This window comes from Orussus abietinus, unplaced genomic scaffold, assembly GCF_000612105.2.
Source record: "Orussus abietinus isolate OABI.00-Male unplaced genomic scaffold, Oabi_2.0 scaffold511, whole genome shotgun sequence".
NCBI classification, from domain to species: domain Eukaryota; kingdom Metazoa; phylum Arthropoda; class Insecta; order Hymenoptera; family Orussidae; genus Orussus; species Orussus abietinus.
Window position 1 is genome coordinate 1 of NW_019394653.1, and position 23073 is coordinate 23073.

The following is a 23073-nucleotide window of genomic DNA, read 5'->3' on the forward strand; positions in this document are numbered from 1 at the left end:
GTTCTTGAAGAGCTACTCGGAGAAGGTGTAATGAGAATGATTACCGCGTTTTTTATTATAACGCCCTGAAAAAGAATTAAAAATAAATGTAGAGAATTATTTGGAAATTTTTTGGCAGGCAAGGCTGATGCGATGAATAAATTAATTGTTTACTTCGATTGATTTAGTGTCGGATTTTTGAAGAGCTACTCGGAGAAGTTGCAACGAGAATGATTATCGATTGTTTCTATAACGATCTGTAAAAGATTTACGGATAATTAAGGGGTGCGGTTTTTAACTTAATTGTTCGATTTGACGGATTTAAAGTCGAGTCCTTGAAGAACAACTTGTGGTAATTGCAGTGAGGCGAATGATAATCAATTATTTGAGTTATCTGGTAATAATATTTTGAACAATATTTATGCATAAACGTGGAAGACAGTTTTAAGGTGACTTTTAATTTAATTACTCACTTTGTTTGTTTCAGAGCCGAGTTCTTCAAAAGTTACTCGCAAAAGTTGCAACGAGGCATATCATTATCGAGTTTCCAATAACAATGTCCAGAAAGAACTTCCCAAATCTACTTGTAGAACAGCTTTCAAGTATGGAAGGCATGTAACGTTTAATTTGATTTTACCTTTCATCGAATTTAATTCCCAAAGAGCAACTCAAGAAAGTCGCAACGAGGCGAATTATTAGCGAATTTGTTTCAATCCCCTAAACAAGGTATAAACATAAATAAAGGAGACAAAGCTGATACGATTATTAACTTCCTTTTTAACTTCCGACTTTTTATATTCAAAGCCTTGAAGAGCTACTCATAGGAATTGCAACGAGACAAATCATTGTCCAAGTTTTGGTAACAATGTCCAAAAAGAACTTGCAAAATCCATTTGTACAACAGATGTTAAATGTGGGAGATCGACGTGATCTTTAAATTAAACTTTTAACATTCCATCAGTCTGAGCAAAATTTCCCGAGATTTGGATCGCGAAATTGCAACGAAACTTAGAATGATTAGGGAATTCCCAGTAACAACTTTCTGGAAAAAAAAGTTCGTACGTAATCATGGGAGGCAATGATGCTGATGAGACTTTTAACTTAATCGTTTACATAGATGGCAATCGATTGTACATCGAATACCGAGATGTGCGTCCGTGTACAATGATAGGTCGAACGATTTACTGCACGCGATATTTGTACCCTAGGTAGTTAGGGCAATTTTAGGTCCTCGAGTATCATCTAAAATGGCTCCACAAATTGCCTCGGGAGAACCGAGACGTAGATTTTCGCAGCTTTCTAACGATAATTCGAGGAATTTCCTCCTTTTACTGCGAACTTCAGTTTTGGATGTCGTTTCTTCAGCGAGTACAGAGAGCGACGTACAAGAACAAACAACGAGGGAACATCGAGAGCTCGAAATCGACGGTCACTATTTTCCATGAAATGCGCGATTTCTTGGGGAAAAAAAAAAAAAAAGTAGAGAACGGAACGTTACATTTGAGAAATTGTAGAATGAAACGTGAAGAATCATACACTATTCGTAGAAACTTAAGGGGAAATTATCGGGAAATTAATTGTCAATAGAGTTATCATACGACTAGAAGAGTTGCACCCTAAAATCCCTTCTTGAAGGAACAGACTATTGCAATATTATAACAAATTATAAACATGTCCGTCTTATTTTCATCATAGAACGGTATATTAAAAACGACACGAAAGACTGAAAAATTGGAATATGAATTCCTTCTAAATATTAATGTTCAATGAATAATCCTTATTAAAGTGAAAGGAACTCAGGCAAAGGAACGTTTCAATAAGAAACAAATTATTATAATAGACTATAACAAATTATCAGTCCATCCATGTAAGTTTTACTACAGAACATAACATCGATATAGATATATAATCCATCACCAGCTAAACTGATAGGTAATTTTTCTCTGAAATTTCCTTCTTAACGATTCTTATCAAACCAAAACAAAAACTCATCCCAAAATATTACTTTTCAAGAACCACCTATTAAAATAAATTATAACAAAATTTAATGTTCTCGTGATTTTTACTGCAGAACAAACACTAATAACAACACATAATTCATCAGCAAAATAGAAAGATAATAGCTCTCTAAAATTTCCTTCTTAACAATCTTCATGAAACTAAAAGAAACTCATCTCTAAATATTTTTCATGGAACAAATAGTACTTCTTTTTAATAGATTTTATAAAAATTGTACAAAATTATATGTCCGTTCGTGTGATCGCTCCTGCAGAACGGAACATCAATAACAACACATAATTCATCATCAGCAACATTGAAAGCTAATAGCTCTCTAAAATCTCCTCCTTATCAATCTTCATGAAACTAAAAGAAACTCATCCCTAAGTATTCTTCACGGAACAGAATATTATTTCTACGTGGAAGAAAATATCACTTCTTTTCAATATACCATAGAAAAATGATACTAAATCCTATGTCCGTAATTCTCAGAGTGGCGCGAGGTTAATCAGGGACGGCGCCGAAAATTCGAGCTCTCGGGTTCCCCGAGACGAAGCATTCCTCAGCATCGCAAGCCTGAGCCGAGCCTCTCACCGATGATGGGAGTGACGGTGTAAAGAAGCGGCCTGCGCCATGTCCTCGAAGATCCGTCGAAGCGGAGTAATGTCGCTCGGAAATAGCGGTGGTCGCCATCGCCTATGAGCGCTGCAACGACCAGGACGATCAGGCGAGTCCTTTTTCCTTTTGCGCTCCGACCTCCTTTGGAATCGCCCCTCGACAAGGTTAACACTTTGACGCTTAACCATTGGTTCCAGTAACGCGTTCCCGGTAGAAGAGAGGATCCAGGATCCAGGAAAAGGAAGAAAGAACCGAGGCAAGACCTCTTGAAAAGAGGCCATTTTTCTAACGCACGCGAAGACGGTGAAACGGGCGGAAGAATTTCAAAACTACCGATCTTACGATCATCTCGTAAATTTACAAACATTTTCTTAACAATGTATAGTTGCACCAGAAACGTTACTTTATAACTCTACGAAAGAGGTAGAAGAGAGGATCCAGGAAAAGGAAGAAGGAATCGAGGCAAGACCTCTTGAAAAGAGGCCATTTTTCTAACGCACGCGAAGACGGTGAACCGGCCGGAAAAATTCAAAACCTCCGGACTTACGATCATCTCGTAAATTTACAAACATTTTCTTAACAATGTATAGTTGCACCAGAAACGTTACTTTATAACTCTACGAAATTCAGAAGGTATGCATACGAGAATTCCAATTCTTCCGTCCATGTGTATGGAATTTAGAATTTTGATACCCACACGGATGAAATTTGGAATTCCTTATCACATCCTCGTGGTCGGTGCAATTGTATTATTGCCTTTAGAAATTAGCATATTTACCCCTTTTAGTGCCGAACAACGATATATCGTCGTTTTTCAAGTGCTGATGACTTCGGTCGGCACTAAAAGGGTTAAAGCTCAGCTTTTGCCTCGTTCTCGTTTCACTCCACTTCGTCTTCGACATCATTTTGACAAAGAAATATATAGGTATCTTATCATTGTACCAACGAACAGATTCGTGTTCTAAAGATACCTCCAGATATCGACTCGATTTTCAATAGGGCAGAAGTTCCCAATTATGCAGACCCTAACGAGATCCTCTTTCCAGCATCCGGACCGTTCTCGACTGAACTCCTTCCAGGACCCCCTCCGATCGCTTTGGAACCAAATCTCGCAGTCAAAGGGTTAACCACCGATATATCGCTGATACCCAAGAGTACCGAAATGGGAACCCGAGCCCTGAAGAGATCGTCTCCAGGGAATTTCCCTCATCTCGTCTCACCTTCTGACAGCGTGGACCGGCTCGGAGTCGCTCAGCTCCAGGTCGCTGTCGACGTGCATTCGCTCCCCCCAGGTGGCTTTCAAGTAGGAGACCCTCCTGGTGGCTCTGTCTTCGTCACCTGTAACAGAAGGAAGGGGCCTAAAAAAATGATCTCTCACTTCCCGGATTTACGGACACGTGCTGCGAGATGCCAGAAGCTAGGGTCCACGTTTACGGGATGTACTTACTGATCTGCGAGTTCTTCTGCCGTCTGAGGACAACTCCGTTGGTGGATAGGTCTGACGATGCAGGGGCTGCAAGAAGCGGACGAGCAGGCCGTTAAACACACAGGCGTGTATGCAGGAATTGTCAAAATGGGCTCAGGAGAAAGAAGATGCGATCTTTTAGACGAGGTTCCGAGAGCACGATGGAAAGGAAGAAGTAGAAAGCGAAGCGCATTTTCCAACACCTGGGGAGATATTCCTAGAGAAGACTAGGGAGCTGAAGAGGGTAAGTTATCGGAGGAGGGAAAAGGGAATTTATCATTTTCCAACACCTGGGTGGATCTTCTTCGGGAAAACTGGGGACCTGAAGAGGCTAAATTATAGAAGGCAAAAGCTACGGGAAATTCACCAAGGATTTGGAGGAATAGGGAGCGAGAAAAAGCTGCGGAAAATTCAATTAGAAATTGGAAAAATGGGGATTGAGGAACACTTTCCGACACCTGGGTGGATCTTCTTCAGAAAAACTGGGGAGTTGAAGAGGGTAAATTATCGGAGAAGGGAAAAGCTGTGGAAAATTCGATTAGAAATTGGAAGAATGGGGAGCATAGAACACCTTCCGACACCCGGGTGGTTCTTCTAGTTGAGTGTGGAGAATTTGATAATTGCAATTTATTTGGGAAAAGAAAACCTGCAGAAAATCAACTGAAGGTGGAAGCGAAATACACCTTGGAACACCTGGGAGGATATTCTTAAAAAATGTTGGGGACACGAAGATGATAAAGTACATCAGCAAGGAAAAACTACAGAAAATATTACGACACCCTTAAAACAGTGGATACGTAATTCATAGTGGGTAGACGTGCTTTCGGAAGAAGTTGCATGCAGTTAAATTTTCGATTTTCAGTTGTTTAATTGTTTAATTAATAACCATACTCGGAAAATTCGTCGATAAGCTTCGAGTTAGTTTTAATGTTTGTTACAATTTTTGTTTGGAATGGGGAGAATTTCGAGACTGACCTAGGACCTGCTCAGGGTATTTTGTTAATGGGATTAGTCCGTTGACGAGTAAATGCATTCTCAGTAGAATTATTCAGAGGGGAAGCCACAGGTGTACCAATCACCCATTGTGCCCTTGAATTGCCCATTAAACCATTGAATCAACGATCCCATTCGAGCGGTTTAGTTAAGCCCCGAATTAGTTTTGGCTTTTGCTAACCATTCCCTTTTCAGAAGGTTGAATCGAGAAAATAACAACACATTCACAAGATCCTTGGTTAATGAAATTAGTACGTTAGTAAGTAAAGTTACATTACGGTAGACTTCTTCGGACAGACATTGAAGAGCCGCAGGTTTCTTAATCGACCATTAAACCACTTACTCGATGAGCCCATTCGCGTCGATTAGTTTAGTCTCGAGTTAATTTCGACATTTGTTAAAAATTCCTTTTTAAAGAGCTCGAAATACGAGGCTGACCTAATTGTTACAGGTATTAACACGTAGAAATTTTTCCGTTAATACAATCAGTACATCCGTTAGTAAACGCATTTACGGTAGAATTACTTAAAGCTGGTACCATTCAGCCCTTGCATAATCCACCAAGCAATTAAATCAACGATCCCATTTAAATCGTCCAGTTTAGCTTCTGATTAGTTTTAATCAGAAGCTAAACTGGACTCTTAAAGGATGGAAGTCATCTAGCACTTGTATAACCCATCGATCCCATTCAAATGGTTTAGTTAAGCTTCTGGTTAGTTTTGACTGATGTTACAAATTCCTGTTCGAAGGAGGCGAATTTCGAGGTTGATCCAATACTTGCACAGAGTCTTTTGTTAATGGGATTAGTCCGTCGGCGAATAAATGCATATTCAGTAGAATAATTCAAAGGTGGAAGCCACTGGGTTCACCGATGAACCATCGAGCCCTTGCATAACCCATCGATCCCAATCAAGTGGTTTAATTAAGGTTCTGGTTAGTTTTAATCGTTGTTAAAAGTTCCTGATCTAAGGAGGCGAATTTCGAAGTTGATCCAATACTTGCACAGAGTCTTTAGTTAATGAGATTAGTCCGTAAGCGAATAAATGCGTTTTCAGTAGAATCCCTAAAAGATGGAAGTCATCGAGCCCTTGCATAACCCATCGATCCCAATCAAGTGGTTTAATTAAGGTTCTGGTTAGTTTTAATCGTTGTTAAAAGTTCCTGATTGAAGGAGGCGAATTTCGAAGTTGATCCAATACTTGCACAGAGTCTTTTGTTAATGGGACTAGTCCGTCGGCGAATAAATGCATTTTCAGTAGAATTATTCAAAGTTGGAAGCCACAGGGTTCACCGATCAACCATCGAGCCTTTGTATAACCCATCGAGCCATTGTATAACCCATTGAGCCCTTGTATAATCCATCGATCCCATTCAAGTGGTTTAGTTAAGCTTCTGGTTAGTTTAGACCGATGTTAAAAATTCCTGTTTGAAGGAAGCGAATTTCGAGGTTGATCCAATACTTGCACAGTCTTTTGTTAATGGGATTAGTCCGTCAGCGAATAAATGCATTTTCAGTAGAATCCCTAAAAGATGGAAGTCATCGAGCCCTTGCATAACCCATCAAGCCATTAAATCAAGGATCCCATTCAAGCCGTCTAGTTTAGCTTCTGGTTAGTTTTCACGGTTCACTAAATCAACGATCCCATTCAAGCCTTCTAGTTTAGCTTCTGGTTAGTTTTCACGGTTAAAAATTCCTTTTTTAAGGGGGCGAATCGGGGGGCTGACCTAGTGCCTTGGCGGGGTCCTCGGGGACGTCCAGGTTGGGCTGAGCAGGTGCCAGGTGGTGGTTCTGTCCTGCGGTCGCGTCGGAGCCCGAGGGTCTCAGGGGGTTCGGGATGGACAGACGATTCGGCCTGACCGGCTGGGGAGGACTGACGGTCACCCTTGGGCTCGTCTTCGGGGTTTCGGGAGCGGGCAGGGCGTCCGAGATCGTCGAGGGGAAGAGGGGTGCGTTGGGCTCGTCGCTTTTCGCCTCGTCCCTTTCCGAAAACGCATCTTGCCCGCGCAGGTTCTGCGGCTCTCGTTCTGCTCCGCGCGCGCAAAAAAAAAGAAATATCGTCAACTATTTTCGTTAACTCAGATGCTGGAAATGTATTCCGATGCATCGGAAATAGTTGCTGTCCTCAGGACGTAAATCTGGGACCTCGGGATTTCCAATTAAGGTGAAGTGAAACCCCCTTCAAATCAGTCGATTTAAATACAACACTCTTCTTTAACACTAGGTTTACGGGACCCGTCAATTTGACGGAATTCAAACTTCGAAAAGAAATACCGAAAAAACCATAGCATTAATTTTAACTATTTTTGTATCGTAAATTAATCATTTCATCCAAAGAATTTGTACACGCAATTATTTTTTCCTAAGCCTTCTAATTATTAAAATCTGTATGTAGTATACCTATCTCTACGAAACTCGTCAAATTGACGGACTAGCTAATTTCATAAACAATCCATATATATTTGCCTCGTTGCAGGGAGTGTAAGGCGAAGATGAGAGTGAAAGTTTGCATTGAAAGTGGAGAAATAGAAGGATCTTCGGATAGTGAAGAGGAAAACTTCTTGAAAGGGTGTCGTAGCAAGAAAAGGATGCGCGTTCTTTCTAGTTCTGACTCCGAGGATGAGAAGACGAGCATTCCAATCATTTCCGTGATAATTTTTAAAAAAGGACTTTTTACTTATTAATCATTTATTTAAACGTAAAGCCTAGTGTTGTTTAATACAGACTTAATTTGAATGAATCGATTTTTTAAAGAAAATGCGTGTTTTCGTTTACCCGTCAATTTGACGGGTGCTCGTGGAAACAGGTATATAAAAAACGCCCGTAAACCTAGTGTTAAGGGTATTAAACCAAACTGTCCGAAACTTTGACACATCACTCCTGATCATCTAAGAATTGTTCTGACACATTCAACATTTTGGTTCCTTTTTTTTTTTTTAACTCAGTCCAGACCAAAACGCGCCAAATGAGCATAATATTATTTTACATGTACGCGTTTTGTTTTAGAAAAATCAATGAAAGCGACGATTCACTGTACATAAGGGACAAAATTCTTCGCATTTTCGAAATTCAAATAGGATAAGTACGTCTCATTAAACGCGATCCATAAATGTGCGCTGATAAAAATGCCCATGTAAATTTTCATACTCAATCATAGGTTATTCCGATGCCGCTTTAAATTACAGTAAAATTACATGTCTCTGTAATATCACATTCCGCATCCGAGTTAAATCATAGAAAATCACAAGATAATATTACATTAAATTAAGGTAAAAATTCCCCAATACGGTAAACATACAATGTTAAGTACGTTTACACGCTTTCTAATTTGCAATTCTTCCATTTTAGGTTTTTCAACGTGAAACTCAAGTTACGAAGTATGTAAAGATGTATGCAAATTTCCATGGATTTTTATCCGCGTGGGAAAGTCAAGAGTAGGTAAAATGTCGTCTAAAAACATCATTTACATTTTGCAAATACGTTCTGCAGCGAAATCGGTGAAAGTGACGATTTACCCTGAGTTGAAGAACAAATTCTTCGCATTTTCCGTATTCAAACGCGATTTTATTAAATACTAAATTACCGATAAACACGGGAAGGTGTTCGCCGCACTTAACATCCTTCTTATACTTTCCCTAAACGTCAAAACTGGGTAAAGTGCATCGTCTAAGTGCACTATTAGGCAATGCAAGCACATCTTGCAGTAGAAAAACCAGGGAAAGCGACTCGATGAAAATTCCCGCATTTTTCAGACTTTTAACGAGGGATTCGTTATCACACGAAGGCCCTTCAGCGCTCTCGTGTTCATCTCTGGTACTCCGGCCTGTTTATTTTTTTTATCTTCTTTTTTTATTTTTCTGTCATGCACTGTAAAATGCAAAAAGGCTCTACGCTGGATGCGCTACTCGTGCGAGAGGAGAGAATAAAAAAATCGGATGCGTGTGTCCAGACAAGTAAAAAAAGAAACAGGCACGATGCCGCGGAGCGTGCAAATGAGAGATGTACCGGAAGTGTGCAAATCCATAGATATTAATTTACACGTTACTTATATGTATCATGTACAAAATGTAAAGACAGATAATATTAAACTGCTTGCGATTAGACTTTCTCTAAAGAATTATTTTGCCAATTTTTCAACATGAACCAGCCGTCAATCCCAAAGATTAACGAATTGTGCCTTTCGACCAAATTTTGTCACCTTTTCAAGATAAATCAATTAGTAACTTTTAACGCCATCGACTAAATTTTTCCCGAACAATTGACGGGCTAATGTCGATTTAACTTCGCGCGATTTTACAAGATGAATCGATCATCGACTCCAGGAAATTAGAAAAAAGATACTCAGGATTTGATATCATGTAAAGATCCATCGAATTATTTTGTACGATTTTACAAGTTGAATGACATATCAACTTCATAAAACTAAAAAAAAAAATGCTTATGACTCGATATTTTCTAAAGGATTGACCCGTTAAGGTCAATATAGCCATTTTGTATGATTCTGCTAGACGAGTGACTCCCCAAAAAATTTAAAAAAATTCTCATGCGATTTTTTAATATAAAATTGACGAATTAAGATCGATCCTGCTTTTTGGGTGATTTTGGAAGATGGATGCCAAAATTCCATTTTCAACTCACCGAGTTTAATTTTGATCCGTTAAGGTCAATACAGCCATTTTGCACGATTCTACAAGACGAGTGACCCCCAAAAAAATTTAAAAAAAAGTCTCATGCGATTTTTTAATATAAAATCGACGAATTAAGATCGATCCTGCCTTTTGGGTGATTTTGGAAGATGAATGCCAAAATTCCATTGCAACTCACCGAGTTGGGTTTTGACAGCCTGCAAGTAGCTGTCCTGTCTCTTCGCTTTGTTCCTCTTGGCATCCGCATCCTCCGGTTCCGTCTGCCAAGTATGTCTGGCAGCTCGACGAGAAGATCCATTGACAGCTTCCCAAGACTCTGCACTGTTACTGCGAGCCCTTAGGCGTACCGGTTCCGTTTCCATGGCGGGGGTTTCTATAGACAGAAATTCAGGGTCAGAGGTCATCGTCTCCAGAATCTCTCCGATCGGATCGATGGAGTCGATCGGGTGATCTGTCATCTTCTTATCGATGCAAAGCAACGGATGGACCGGGAAGGGATAGACTGGAAGGATCGGAATTTCGAAATGATTTATGTTAAAAATTTATAATGTAAATTTAATATAATGAAAATTATAATAAAAATTTATAATGTAAATTTAATATAATGTAAATTTTAATAAAAATTGATAATGTAACTTTCATACATTTTCGGCACACGAGGTTGAATTGAAATTGCACATTGAATACTAAATAAAATTACGAACGAGTGACGATTTTATTTTATCGGAAGTCTTTTAAAGTAGCCAATGACATTAAAGACTATGTATATATATCGTATAAGAGATAACTTTTATATTTATAAAGTGAGGGTATCGTGCCTTAATGAAATTCCCAATAAACTTTTCCTGAATTTATCATATTCTTTTTAACCATTTGGATCACATGGTTGAATTTAAAAAAATTTGATGGAAATTTGTCTCTTGGGACGAATCTTCGAAATGTAACAATTATTTTGTGATTTTTTTAATAAGAATCGCGGAGGAAGGAGGTGAAAATGGAAAATGGAACATTACAATAGGAAAATGGAATATTAGCGGATTTCAGGAAAGACTGTTCAACATTTTTATTAATCAGGTTTTTAAAAGATGTCGAGAGTTGTTCCAATGCTGTCTCGAGATCAGACGATTTCCTGTCTTGTTAATACATTTTTTGTTAGTATACTGTTCTACATGGAGCACATAGACGCACGTTAGCACATAATTACCACCACGTACACGCAGTAAGAGTGTAGAATTAGTCAAAGTGCGAATGAAGCATTTTTCGTTAAATTAACTACTGTTAATGCTATATTTGACTTAGTATAAATTGCGATCACAATAAATGTCTACATTTGTATGATCCTCCTTTAAATAAAATAACAATCGTTTCCATTATTTCGTACTTAAATCGTAATACAAAGGACAATATTTATATAAAATCCCCGAATTTTAAATTTGATTTACAAAACTACTTTGACAATCAATTTGACAAATTCGTAGAACCAGGTAATTCATTGTTAATATTTAAATTTTTTAATCAGTCTTTGCAGTACTCTGTTTTTATTCTATATCTTTCCTACCTTTCGTATAGAATGTATATAAATCGGATATAAAATGGATATAAAATACTAAGGCGATTCAGAATCGTTATTAATGCGCTTAATTTTCATTTAAATTCGAAGTGAAGCCGCCGATTTATATATTCATAATTTAAGTATAAGTCGTGACGTACTTTTGCGCTTGTAAAGCGAGTACATGTCAAAATTTGCGGAGTACACGTATACAGGATTAGAATTGCATTTTCATGAACCACGGAAAACATTTAGTAAAAAAAATCGTGATAAAAATTGTTCAAAATTAATTCGCTTAATTTTCATTTAAATTCAAAGCGAAGTTGCCGATTTATATATCCATAATTTGAGTATAAATCGTGACGTACTTTTGCGCTTGTAAAGCGAGTGCATGTCAAAATTTGCGGAGTACACGTACACAGATTTAGAATCGCATTTTCATTAACCACGGGAAACATTTAGAACAAAAAAAAAATTATGATAAAAATTGTTCACAATTCGCTTAATTTTCATTTAAATTCGAAGTGAAGCCGCCGATTTATATATTCATAATTTGAGTACAAGTCGTGACGTACTTTTGCGCTTGTAAAGCGAGTGCATGTCAAAATTTGCGGAGTACACATATACGTATTCATAATCGCTTTTCCATTTTCCACGGAAAATATTTATGAACAAAAAATCGTAATAAAAATTATCCACAATTAATGCGCCTTATTTTCATTTAAATTCGAAGTGAAGCCGCCGATTTATATATTCATAATTTGAGTACAAGTCGTGATGTACTTTTGCGCTTGTAAAGCTAGTGCGTGTCAAAATTTGCGGAGTACACATACACAGCTTTATATATTCATAATTTGAGTACGAGTCGTGACGTACTTTTGCGCTTGTAAAGCTAGTGCATGTCAAAATTTGCGGAGTACACATACACAGCGAAGCACACCCACAAAAGAGGAAAGACGTTGTTAGAGGCAGAGAGGAAGAACATAGGAGCATTCCTGAAAACCACTACCTTTGACTTCCCTATAGCCAGCCGGGGGTTCGCAGTGGATGTACTTGCTGCCTACGGGAATGATTCTGTTCCCAGACAATCCCCTACCTAAATCACAAGAATTTTGTAACATCCTGGATAAACGGAGGAGCGTCCAGGAATAGTCGTGAGATCGGAGTAAAAAGACCACCTAGAGTGGTTGCCACGACATCAGGGTTTCATTTTGCGACATCTTATGAATACCGAATTCAATCTCGAGATATGAAAATCCAAGAATAACCCTCTACAGCGTTTCTCCCGTTTAATTTTAGTTTGCATCCTGAGGTATTGCTAAAAAGTATATAGAAAATATTCGATGCACGGTATCTTCATTTTATGTCGTCTTATCACATATCTTTCAGCTATTATGAATACCGAATTCAATCTCGGGATATGAAAATCCAAGGATAACCTTCTATAGCGTTTCTCCCGTTTAATATTAGCTTACATTCTGAAGTATATAGGAAATGTTTTGTTTATTTAACGCTTTTTTATTTATCGTTCGAAATTACGTGGAGATCAGCTGGAAATCGTAAGCAGAAATCACTGCAAATAGGTGAAAATCAATAAAACACCGTCACAAATTTAAGGCCGAACGTCCCTTGTTATCGAATCGCACTGTTGTTTATCATATAAAATCAGAGGCAATCGGTTCTTTATGAATCAATTCGTTTTCATTTGCTATTGACTATTTGCTTCCATATTGAAAAACGAAGAGATTCGCCCACTAAAGTTTCCCTTCATTGCTGATAAGAAACGTTTTATCAACGAGAAAAATCACTCCTAGAACTCACGAATGAACTACAACCCTACTTCGGTACGTTTTGAAGCTTCCCTTCCAATCTGGCAAGTTTTATCGTTCATCGATCTTTAAATGGGGTTCTTATTAACTAATCTCGAATGGAATTGAATTTGCTGTTGACAATTCGCTATCATATTGAAAATGAAGAGATTCGGCCACTATAGTTTCGCTTCATTGCTGATAAGAAACGTTTTATCAACGAGAAAAATCACTCCTAGAACTCACGAATGAATTACAACCCTACTTCGGTACGTTTTGAAGCTTCCCTTCCCATCTGGCAAATTTTATCGTTCATCGGTCTTTAAATGGGGTTCTTATTAACTAATCTCGAATGGAATTGAATTTGCTGTTGACAATTCGCTACCATATTGAAAAACGAAGAGATTCGCCCACTAAAGTTTTCCTTCATTGCCGATACGAAACGTTTTATCAACGAGAATTAAGTGAGGTAGATATCCACCCCCGTTGCGAGTTAGGGGGTAGAAAGAACGACACCGAGGTCAATTATTAATAACGAGGACTCACCCGAATCGAGAGACTTGCTCTCCCTGTTGGCTTGGATCCTCCTGGGCTCCTGCGATTCAGCCTTGGACTCGAATTCCCTTTTCCTGACGGCGACGTTGGGGACGCTGCGCTTGCTGGACAACCTGGACAACTCGCTCTTGTAGAGGTTCGTCCTGTCGCTGGTGGGCTCGTCGTCGTCGCTGAGGAGTTTCCCAGATTCGAACTGCTTGGCGCGCCGAGAGACGATCTGCAGACCCTGAGGAGGAACGGGGAACTTGTCGGCGCTCTTCTTGTCGGGTCCAGGAGAAGAGGGCAAGGACGAGGTCCCGTTCCTGGGGTCCTGGCTCTGCTGAAGAGCCGCGGCAACGTTCTCGTGTATCCTGGACAAGGTGGTGACGAAGGCTGCCTTGTTGTTCGCCAGGTTCCTCGCGACGGCCTGCTTCATCTTCTCGGTCTTGTCCTGGCCGTCGAGCTTAGGATCCTCCTTAGGTCGGTCGTCCTCATAGAGACTCGAGTAGAACCTCTCCCTGGAGGTGAGGGAGTCCTCCGCGAAGGAATCGTTCTGGGTCTGGGTCTTTGGAGAAGGACCCTCCGAGTCCATCACCCTCTGCACGCTCTGGTTGGACGGCTTCGAGGACTTCGTCCTGTCGGTCCTCTGGGGCGAGGTCTGTCTTAGCCTGTCCTGTGCCTAGAGATAACAACGTCAAAGTATTGACATCTTTGCTTATTACTTGCATACGAAAGAAAGGGCCGATAAGTACTCGATATTGAAAAATTGACGTCCATAAAGCTAACAGCGCCACGTCAGCATAACCGCATAAATCATACACCAAAATTTATTGCTTTTTTATTGCTTATTTATTACACAAATTGGAATTTTATAGCTCCAGCCGTTTTAAAAAAATCAGTGGCTATGCCGGCTTTAACAGTAAGCTGGCAGCGCCACCTGACATTTTGTGTGAAATTAAAAAAATAAGTGGTGCAAAATGTAGGAAAAATTTATTGCTTATTTATTAATTGGCACGTAGATGCCATGCGTGTTAGAAGTGAAATTTAAGTTAGAGAGAATTATTTGATATCATTGATTGTTCTTAAGGTGATGTGAACGTGGCGTCAAAGAGGTATCGCTTATGAAACTTTTCTCCGAACTGGGTGTACCGAATCGTCTCAAACTTGACAATGTGAATATGAAGGCTATAAGGAAGGTCTTGAAACCCATGAAATTTCAATTTTAGGATAATTTGTTTATAGCTATTTTCAACAATTTAAATAACATATGAAATTTCGCAAGTTTCCCGCGAGCCCCGCGTACTTTATAAATGCCCATAGAGCAAATCTTAGTTGCCGCTAAACGTGATAGATGGCACCATCGGTCTATGTGTTTGTTTGTCTGTTTGTATGTTTGTCCATACCTGCGCCTGCTGGGCCTGTTCACTAGGCGGCCAGACCTGCCTCTGCAGCTTTTGGGGCCTGGCGTAGAACTCCCTCTGGATGACGCCCTGGCTCTGCGACCCCAGCAACGAGTCCTCCGGCAGGAGCCATCCGATGGGGTGGCTCGGCCTCCTCAGGAACTCCTCCTTCTGCTCGAAACTCTTCCTCAGCCTGTTCATGATAACCGAGTCATCCGAGCACTCGTTCCCCGTCAACGTGGAGTTGGAGTCGTAGGAGGAGAGGCTGTCCTTGCTGGCCGGGGAGGAGTCCCTTCTGGAGTCCATGCTCGTCCTGGAGCCCGGGTTGCTGGTCCTCAGGATGTCCACGCTCCCGAAGGAGGGGGCCTCCACCTCGGCAGCCATGCCGCTGCCCTCGCTGGCCCTTCGGCCCACGATCCTTCGTCCTGGCTGGTAAATTGGCACCTGCGGCTCCGCCCTGGACACGGGATAGCGGTCCAGACTCTCCCCCAGGTTCCCGTCCGGCCTCACGCGCTCGTAGATCGGATCTTTGATCCGGTCGTAGATCTGCTCCGAACTCGGCCGAGAGTAGATGGACTCTGGACGCGTCCTGTCGTACAGGTCGAACCTCTGACCGTCGGACGGTGGTCTGTGAAGTATTAAAAGTTAACGTAATTGCTGTTTACTTAAGAGCGCTCACCACTCCAGTGATTTTGCCCGGCCTCACGGAGACAACGATTCCGGACGTATTTTTAAACTGATCGAGCTCAACGAGTGCTCATGTTGAAGAAAAAATATCGACCTGTGCTTACGTGGGAGTAATTTTCGATAAGTGGTCATTTTCATATAAAAATGTAATACGACATAATTTCAATGATCTTTTAACTAGGAAGAAGGTGCTTCGTCGAAAGATGCTCCCATATAAACGCACGTCAACGTTTTACCTTTAAAACGAGCACTCGTTGAGCTGGGAACCAAAAAAAAGCGTATCGATTCAACCAAGTAATTTTCCGCGAGGGTATCATCTCGTCTTTTTATCAGTAGGGTTGAAGCGGAGGGAAGCAAAAAAAACGAATCGATTCAACCAAATTATTTTTTGCTAGGGTATTATCTTGCCTTTTTACCTGTAGAGTTGAGGCGTAGGTAACAAAAAAAAAAAAAAAGCGTATCGATTCCACCAAGTAATTTTCCGCGAAGGTATCTTCACGTCTTTTTATCAGTAGGGTTGAGGCGGAGGGAACCAAAAAAACGAATCGATTCAACCAAATTATTTTTTGCTAGGGTATTATCTTGCCTTTTTACCTGTAGAGTTGAGGCGTAGGTAACAAAAAAAAAAAAAAACGTATCGATTCCACCAAGTAATTTTCCGCGAAGGTATCTTCACGTCTTTTTATCAGTAGGGTTGAGGCGGAGGGAACCAAAAAAACGAATCGATTCAACCAAATTATTTTTTGCTAGGGTATCATCTCGTCTTTTTACCTGTAGGGTTGAGGCGGAGGGGACCCAAAAAAAGCGTATAGATTCAACCAAATAATTTTCCGCAAGGGTATCATCTCGTCTTTTTACCTGTAGGGTTGAGGCGTAGGGAACCAGAAAAAATTGTATCGATTCAACTAAATAATTTTCCGCAAGGGTATTATCTCGTCTTTTTACATGTAGGGTTGAGGCGGAGGGAACCAAAAAAAATCGTATCGATTCAACCAAATCATTTTCCGCAAGGGTATCATCTCGTCTTTTTACCGGTGGGGTTGAGGCGGAGGGAACCAAAAAAAAGCGTATCGGTTCAACCAAATAATTTTTTATAAGGGTATCTCTCGTCTTTTTATCTGTAGGGTTGAGGCGGAGGGAACCAAAAAAACGCGTATCGATTCAACTAAATAATTTTTTATAAGGGTATCTCTCGCCTTTTTACCTGTAGGGTTGAGGCGTAGGGTTCGGCAGGTCCCTTTGCCTGGACCTTTGTTCGTAGATCCCAGCTTCCTGGTTCCTGGCCTCGAGGGGCCTCCTCTGCACGTTCGCCAGCATCTTCCCGGCCTCCTTGTAGATGTCTTCCCGGGTCCTGAAGGTTCCCTGATTTTCGGAGCCCGGTGGTGGGGAGCAGACCCAGGATTGCCTGGTCCTCGGAGATGGTCCTGGGATCATGCTGCTGGACCGCCGCTGTTTCTGGGAGATCCTCTCGGGCGAACGCAGCCGGGGACGGGGATTCGTTTCTGGATTGTGCGCGGTCTCGCCGAAGTACTAAAAAGTGGTGGAACAAAAAAAGAAAGAAAAGAAAAACACGATTAGACTAAATCCTGCCTTTGCACGCAGAAAAATGATCCCCAGTCACGAACAACAATGTTACATGCTTCGGAAAATGTTAACACATTCGCGACCGCCGACGTGAATTCACGTCATTTTAAATTCTATTCCTGATTGTCGCTGACGTGAATCACGTCCATAACGATACACGATACAAGTTTGCGGCAACCAGTTTCAGAATTTCATTATTTTTGTCGGTACCTCGGTATTTGAAACGGCCAAAAATTAGCCGGTCGCGAATGTGTTAACGCTTGAAAATGGGCGAGGAAGATCTTTTTATCCAAATTTGTTTTGCGGGAATTTATTCATCAGCCCAATATAAGGGTCGTATGTCGGGTTATTATCGTGCAGGGTGGAGACTCACCCTTTGCAGGATGTCGTCCTCTTTGGAGACCACGAGCAATCTCAGCCAAGGTCCTGCCTGCTGAATGCGCTGCACCACGCTGGCGTATTGTTCCCCCCGAGTCGGAGCCCCGTCGACGGAAACCACTCTGTCTCCCGTCCTGAGTCCTGCTTCCGCGGCTGGCGAGTTCGCCCTCACCTGCTTCACGAAGATCGTGTCCATGGGCTCGTCGATCTTCGTCCTCTCGTGTCCTGGCAGCATCTGTTAGATAGGATCGCCCTCGATTTACTCTCTCCGTCGTTTTATTCACCCCCAATATCCATCTTTACTAAAGCGTCGTTTTCGTGTGTATACCCAGGCACCGCGGAACGTGGAATATCCGTATATTAATCGTATATAAATGTTTATTGAACGTATGTAGATATATATAGATATCTATGAACTCTATTTTAGATACACTCAAAGGCTAGATGTCCGGACATGGTACGTAATATATATAATTTTATTCAATTGAAATAAATATATTCAATGTTTTTTCCGTGTTCGAAACAAGGACAAGGAACCACAGCATCTGTTAGATAGGATCGCCCTCGATTTACTCTCTCCGTTGTTTTATTAACCCCCAATATCCATCTTTACTAAAGCGCCGTTTTCGTGTGTGTACCCAGGCACCGCGGAACGTGGAATATTCATATATTAATCGTATATAAATGTTTATTGAACGTATGTAGATATATAAAGATATCTATGAACTCTATTTTAAATACACTCAAAGGCTAGATGTCCGGACATGGTACGTAATATATATAAAATTTTATTCAACTGAAATAAACCTGTAATCCAGTTTGAGGCACGAACAAAATTAACAGGCTTATTGAAATGTTTCCGTGATGTACACGTTTGTTTCATGTTGAGTTTTGTTTGTGGCATTTTTTTTACAAAAATCAGAGCTGTTCAAAAAGAAACAAATTTCTAAATCATGGGAATTTGGACTTTGTTACTCCAATGGGTTCTCTGACGTTAGGAAAATTCAGAGTCTCCCAGAGCCTCAAAAACGTTAAAATGACAATTTTCAAGATTTTTTTCCACGACTTAGGCTTCTCGCAGGGGCTTGCATTAATTTGCACAAGTATATCACGGGGAGTACTTATTCTCAGAATTTTTGGGGACCGATAGTTGTCCTTGGCACTGAAAAAAATTAAAGACCTTAAAGACATTAAGAACTTCCTTTTCACTATTTTGAGGATTTTTTTTCTACGGCTCAAGGTTCCGGCAGTAGTGTGAGTTAATTTGTGGGCGTACCCTGGGGATAGTACTTGAACTCAGAATTTTATCAAACCGATAAGGGTTGGTCTTGATACAGCTAGGAAAATTCAGATCCTCCCAGAACCTCAAAAGCGTTAAAATGGTAATTTTCGGAATTTGTTTATTTTATTTTAACAGCTCTAGTTTTTGTTAAAGAAATGGCACAAATGTCTACATCACAGAAAGATTCCAATACGCCCCTTAATTTTCTTTGTGCCTCAAACTGGGCTCCAGGTTTACACAAACTTGGGCTTTTTGTATAAAAAATTGTATAAAATAAATAAAAAAATAAAAAACGGATTTATGCCAACCCTGAGTGAATAGCCCCTCGTTTCCGACGATTTCAAATCATTCTTGCTTGTGATTTCCAGCTGATTTGAATATGACTCCGAGGACTAAAATCCAGGATTTCCTGAGTGAATACCCTCTCGGTTCGTACGTCCTAAACCAGAAGGTAATTCAGGAGCAAGTACCTACTCTCAGTAACCTAGCATAAATTTAAAGCGAGTACAGTTCCTCTCTTAAAGGCGACCCTCGAGTTGCCGGAACCCACGTCCACGACAGCTCGAGCGGTTTAGGACTCGACTTCTGTTGGCGGTAATTCCGTTATTGTCTCCGAGGATCGATCCTCGTGGAATCCTAGCCGTATCGGATGGCCGGTTATATATCCGATAGAACTTACGCAGCAGGACTCGGGCGGATAGACGATGAAGTGACGCAGGGTGAAGCCGAAGCCATTTTCGCTGCGGCGGAGAAGCAGCGTACGAGGCCCTCGAGAGGGAGGCTCGCGTTGTTGGTTCCCGGAGGTCGGGGCCGGCGGGGGTGGCGAGGAGTGTCCTATCTGGAAAAGAAAGCAACCAAATGATTAGTACTTCTCCGATTAATTTTTTCCCTACGGCGGATCGGCTCGTAGAAGCGCTGCTTCGGTACGGGGTAATCCCGACGAAGACGCCCTTAACCCTTCAGCTACTAATGGCGCCTATAGGTGCCCGACGTTTGGGTTAATATTGCCTGCACGGTCAGACGAATTCCGCCCATATGTCGAAATGGCTCCGTGTCCAAAGGGTTAAATTTCACGGCCGAGAGAACGTATTCTTTCGCGTCTAGGGACGTGAGGTAAATTGTTAACGCTTTATATAAATTGCAAAAACTAATGCATAACGGAGGGGAGTGTCCTATCTGGAAATAAAGGCACCAAATGATCAGTACATCCCCGATTAACGTTTTTCCTATGGCGAATCGGCTCCTAGAAGCGCTGCCTCGGTACGGGGCAATCCCTACGACGACGCCCTTAACCCTTTAGCTACTAATGGCGCCTATAGGTGCTCGACGTTTGGGTTAATATTGCCTGCACGGTCAGACGAATTTCGCCCATATGTCGAAATGGCTCCGTGTCCAAAGGGTTACATTCCTCGGCCGAGAGAACGTATTCTTTAACGTCTAGGGACGTGAGGTCAATTGTTAACGATTTATATAATTTGCAAAAAACTCATGCATAACGGAGGGGAGTGTCCTATCTGGAAATAAAGGCACCAAATGATCAGTACTTTCCCGATTAACCTTTTTCCTATGGCGAATCGGCTCCTAGAAGCGCTGCCTCGGTACGGGGCAATCCCTACGACGACGCCCTTAACCCTTTAGCTACTAAGAGCGCCTATAGGTGCCCGACGTTTGGGTTAATATTGCCTGCACGGTCAGACGAATTTCGCCCATACGTCGAAATGGCTCCGTGTCCAAAGGGTTAAATTTCACAACCGAGAGAACGTATCCTTTAACGCCTAGAGACGTGAGGTCAATTATTAACGCTTTATTTAAATTGCAAAAAACTAATGCATAACGGATAAAGGATAAGTTTATTTATAATCCAAATTGAAAATATAATTTAATAATGTAACTTCGTATGAAAAGGTTCTAAGTACGGGTATACCCAAAGTCCTACGTCACATGTCTTACATTGGTAATGCGTTTGTCGTTACACCCCATTTTTAACACATTCGCGACCGCTGACGTGAACTCACGTCTTATCAAGTTCTATTCCTGATTGCCGAAAAATGAAATTTCACGGGCAGTGCGTTCTTCCTCAGAGCCTCCGTAATCACTTGTTAATGTTTTAGGTAATTTGGTGCACCTAATTTGGAAAAATGTTTTATAAATATTTTCACTTTTCTTATGTATATATCACAGTTTGATATCACCTTAAGAAATGGAAACGATAAAGTGTAACCTCTTGAAACATTTCCCCCGCTGGTAATTGTTTAAATCTCTTTGGGGTCTGTGAACATTTAAACCAGTCCCTCGAATTATACTTGATAAATTTTACAGTTTGAAATTTCGAAACCATCTCTGAGGGGGGTCACAACATGGAGAAAGAAGTGACCTCAGAAGTGCAGTTGCAGCTGCAAAGGTTACGAGCTCTTTCGACGTCGTGACCCTGAAGACATCCTCGTTATACGACGAGCTACTCGGAACGCGTAACGGCAACCACAACGGTTCCGTTCTTTCTTGTTCGGGTCAAAAAGAGAAAAAGAAAAAAAAAGACAATGGAAAAGTTCCCTTCAGACACTGTCCCATGACGCGAAGTTTTATTTACGCGCCGGAATAAATTTATCATTTATTTATCGGTCGGGTAAAATTCCACCCTTGTGACATCTTGTCGCGAGATTAGTAAGGGCCAGTTTTGTTTATAAATCTTGTAACGAATAAGGAAATAATTAAATTGTTACGAGGAAATGAGAAAAGAAAAAGCTCCCTTCGGGCTTCCACGGCGTGGAGGTTTATTTATAAGACGGAATATATTTATTATTTAACCGGTGGGTTAATTCCACCCTTGTGATATCTTGTCGGGAGATTGGTTAGGGAAAAAGTTTTTTATAAATGTTGTAACGAATGTAGAAATAAATTGTCATAAGTAAATAAGAAATGAACCTTCAGACTTCCATCCCACGGTGCGGAGTTTTATTTATCCGGAATTATTTTTGTTTATTTGTGTGTTGAGTAAATCCAACCCTTGTGACTTCTTCTTGTGAAACTTGCAAATGACGAAGTTCTTTACAAATTTAACAGGCGAGAAAAAAATTAAATTGTTAAATGTAATGATGTGAAGGAGAGGTCGTGAAAAAGAAGAGGGGGGCTGATAATAACAGAAATTGCTTGTTTAATTCGTTCATTCCCTCGTAATAATTATAATTGTAATATGTAGCCTGGATGTGTAACCTAACTTTTATTATTAAACGAAGAACTTTTATTTTACAATCGTTGTTAAGTATTCAGTTTCCTGAAGGGGATTTGGAATGATAAGAAATTTTTATCTAAGAGTTGAATGCACATTTCTGCAATGTAAAATATAATTATATGACTATTTTTCCGAACTTCGTTCCATAAGATCTTAAATCATTCCCCATTTAATAAACGATGACAGCTCGATGAAGCACCAACCAAAATAAACATTCATCAAATGGTTTACTGTTTTATTTTTCAATCTCGTTTGCCTACCAATTGTCTCAGTAATTAAAGATAACTACTTAATCAGCTACTAGTGAGACGTTAATAGCGAGGAAATTAGTTTAAGTACGCCTTTCTTAAATGTTTTATTTTTCAGCTTCACTCGTGTACCAATCGATGATTAGAGATAACTACTTAATCAGCAATAGGTAAGACATTGATAGCAACTTGATTAGTTGTAATAAAAACTTCACTATTGCCCAAAATGGGCGTCAGGTATTTTATTTTCCAGATTTACTCGTATACCGATTGCGTCGATAATTATAGATAACTTTGTCATTAATCATTAATGGTATCATAACTAATCACGTCGTAAGTCTCTAGTAATATGCGAATAATAATAAAATTAAATGAAATAGTTATTAAGTATTGACTAAAATAAGCGTCGAGTATTATATTTTATCCATTTCACGGGACAATTTAAAAAAATAATTAATGAATTTCTAATTTGGTATAAATAGTAATAGAACTAGTTAAAGTGAATGTCGTGTCGGCTTAAATAAATGTTAACTATTTTATTTATCAGCTTCCCTAGCATACCGATCACGTCGATAATTATCGATAATTTTATCATACATCGTTAATAATGTATAAATAGTTATTAAAACCCATTGGAATGATTTTTAAACGTGTTCGAAATAAGCGTGATATATTTT

General features: G+C 40.3%; 1 protein-coding gene across 1 annotated transcript; it reads right to left on the minus strand.

Annotated features, from left to right (window-relative positions):
- Positions 1–2571: 2571 nt before the first annotated feature.
- LOC105703793 (rho GTPase-activating protein 23) lies at positions 2572–19763 on the minus strand (the record flags this gene model as incomplete). Its single annotated transcript, XM_023432946.1, has 11 exons — positions 2572–2682; positions 3816–3933; positions 4043–4108; positions 6779–7078; positions 9876–10070; positions 12256–12342; positions 13601–14267; positions 14992–15616; positions 16880–17205; positions 17633–17872; positions 19599–19763. Coding segments are annotated over 11 exons (2900 nt in total), but the record flags the coding sequence as incomplete, so codon positions are not given.
- Positions 19764–23073: the final 3310 nt, after the last annotated feature.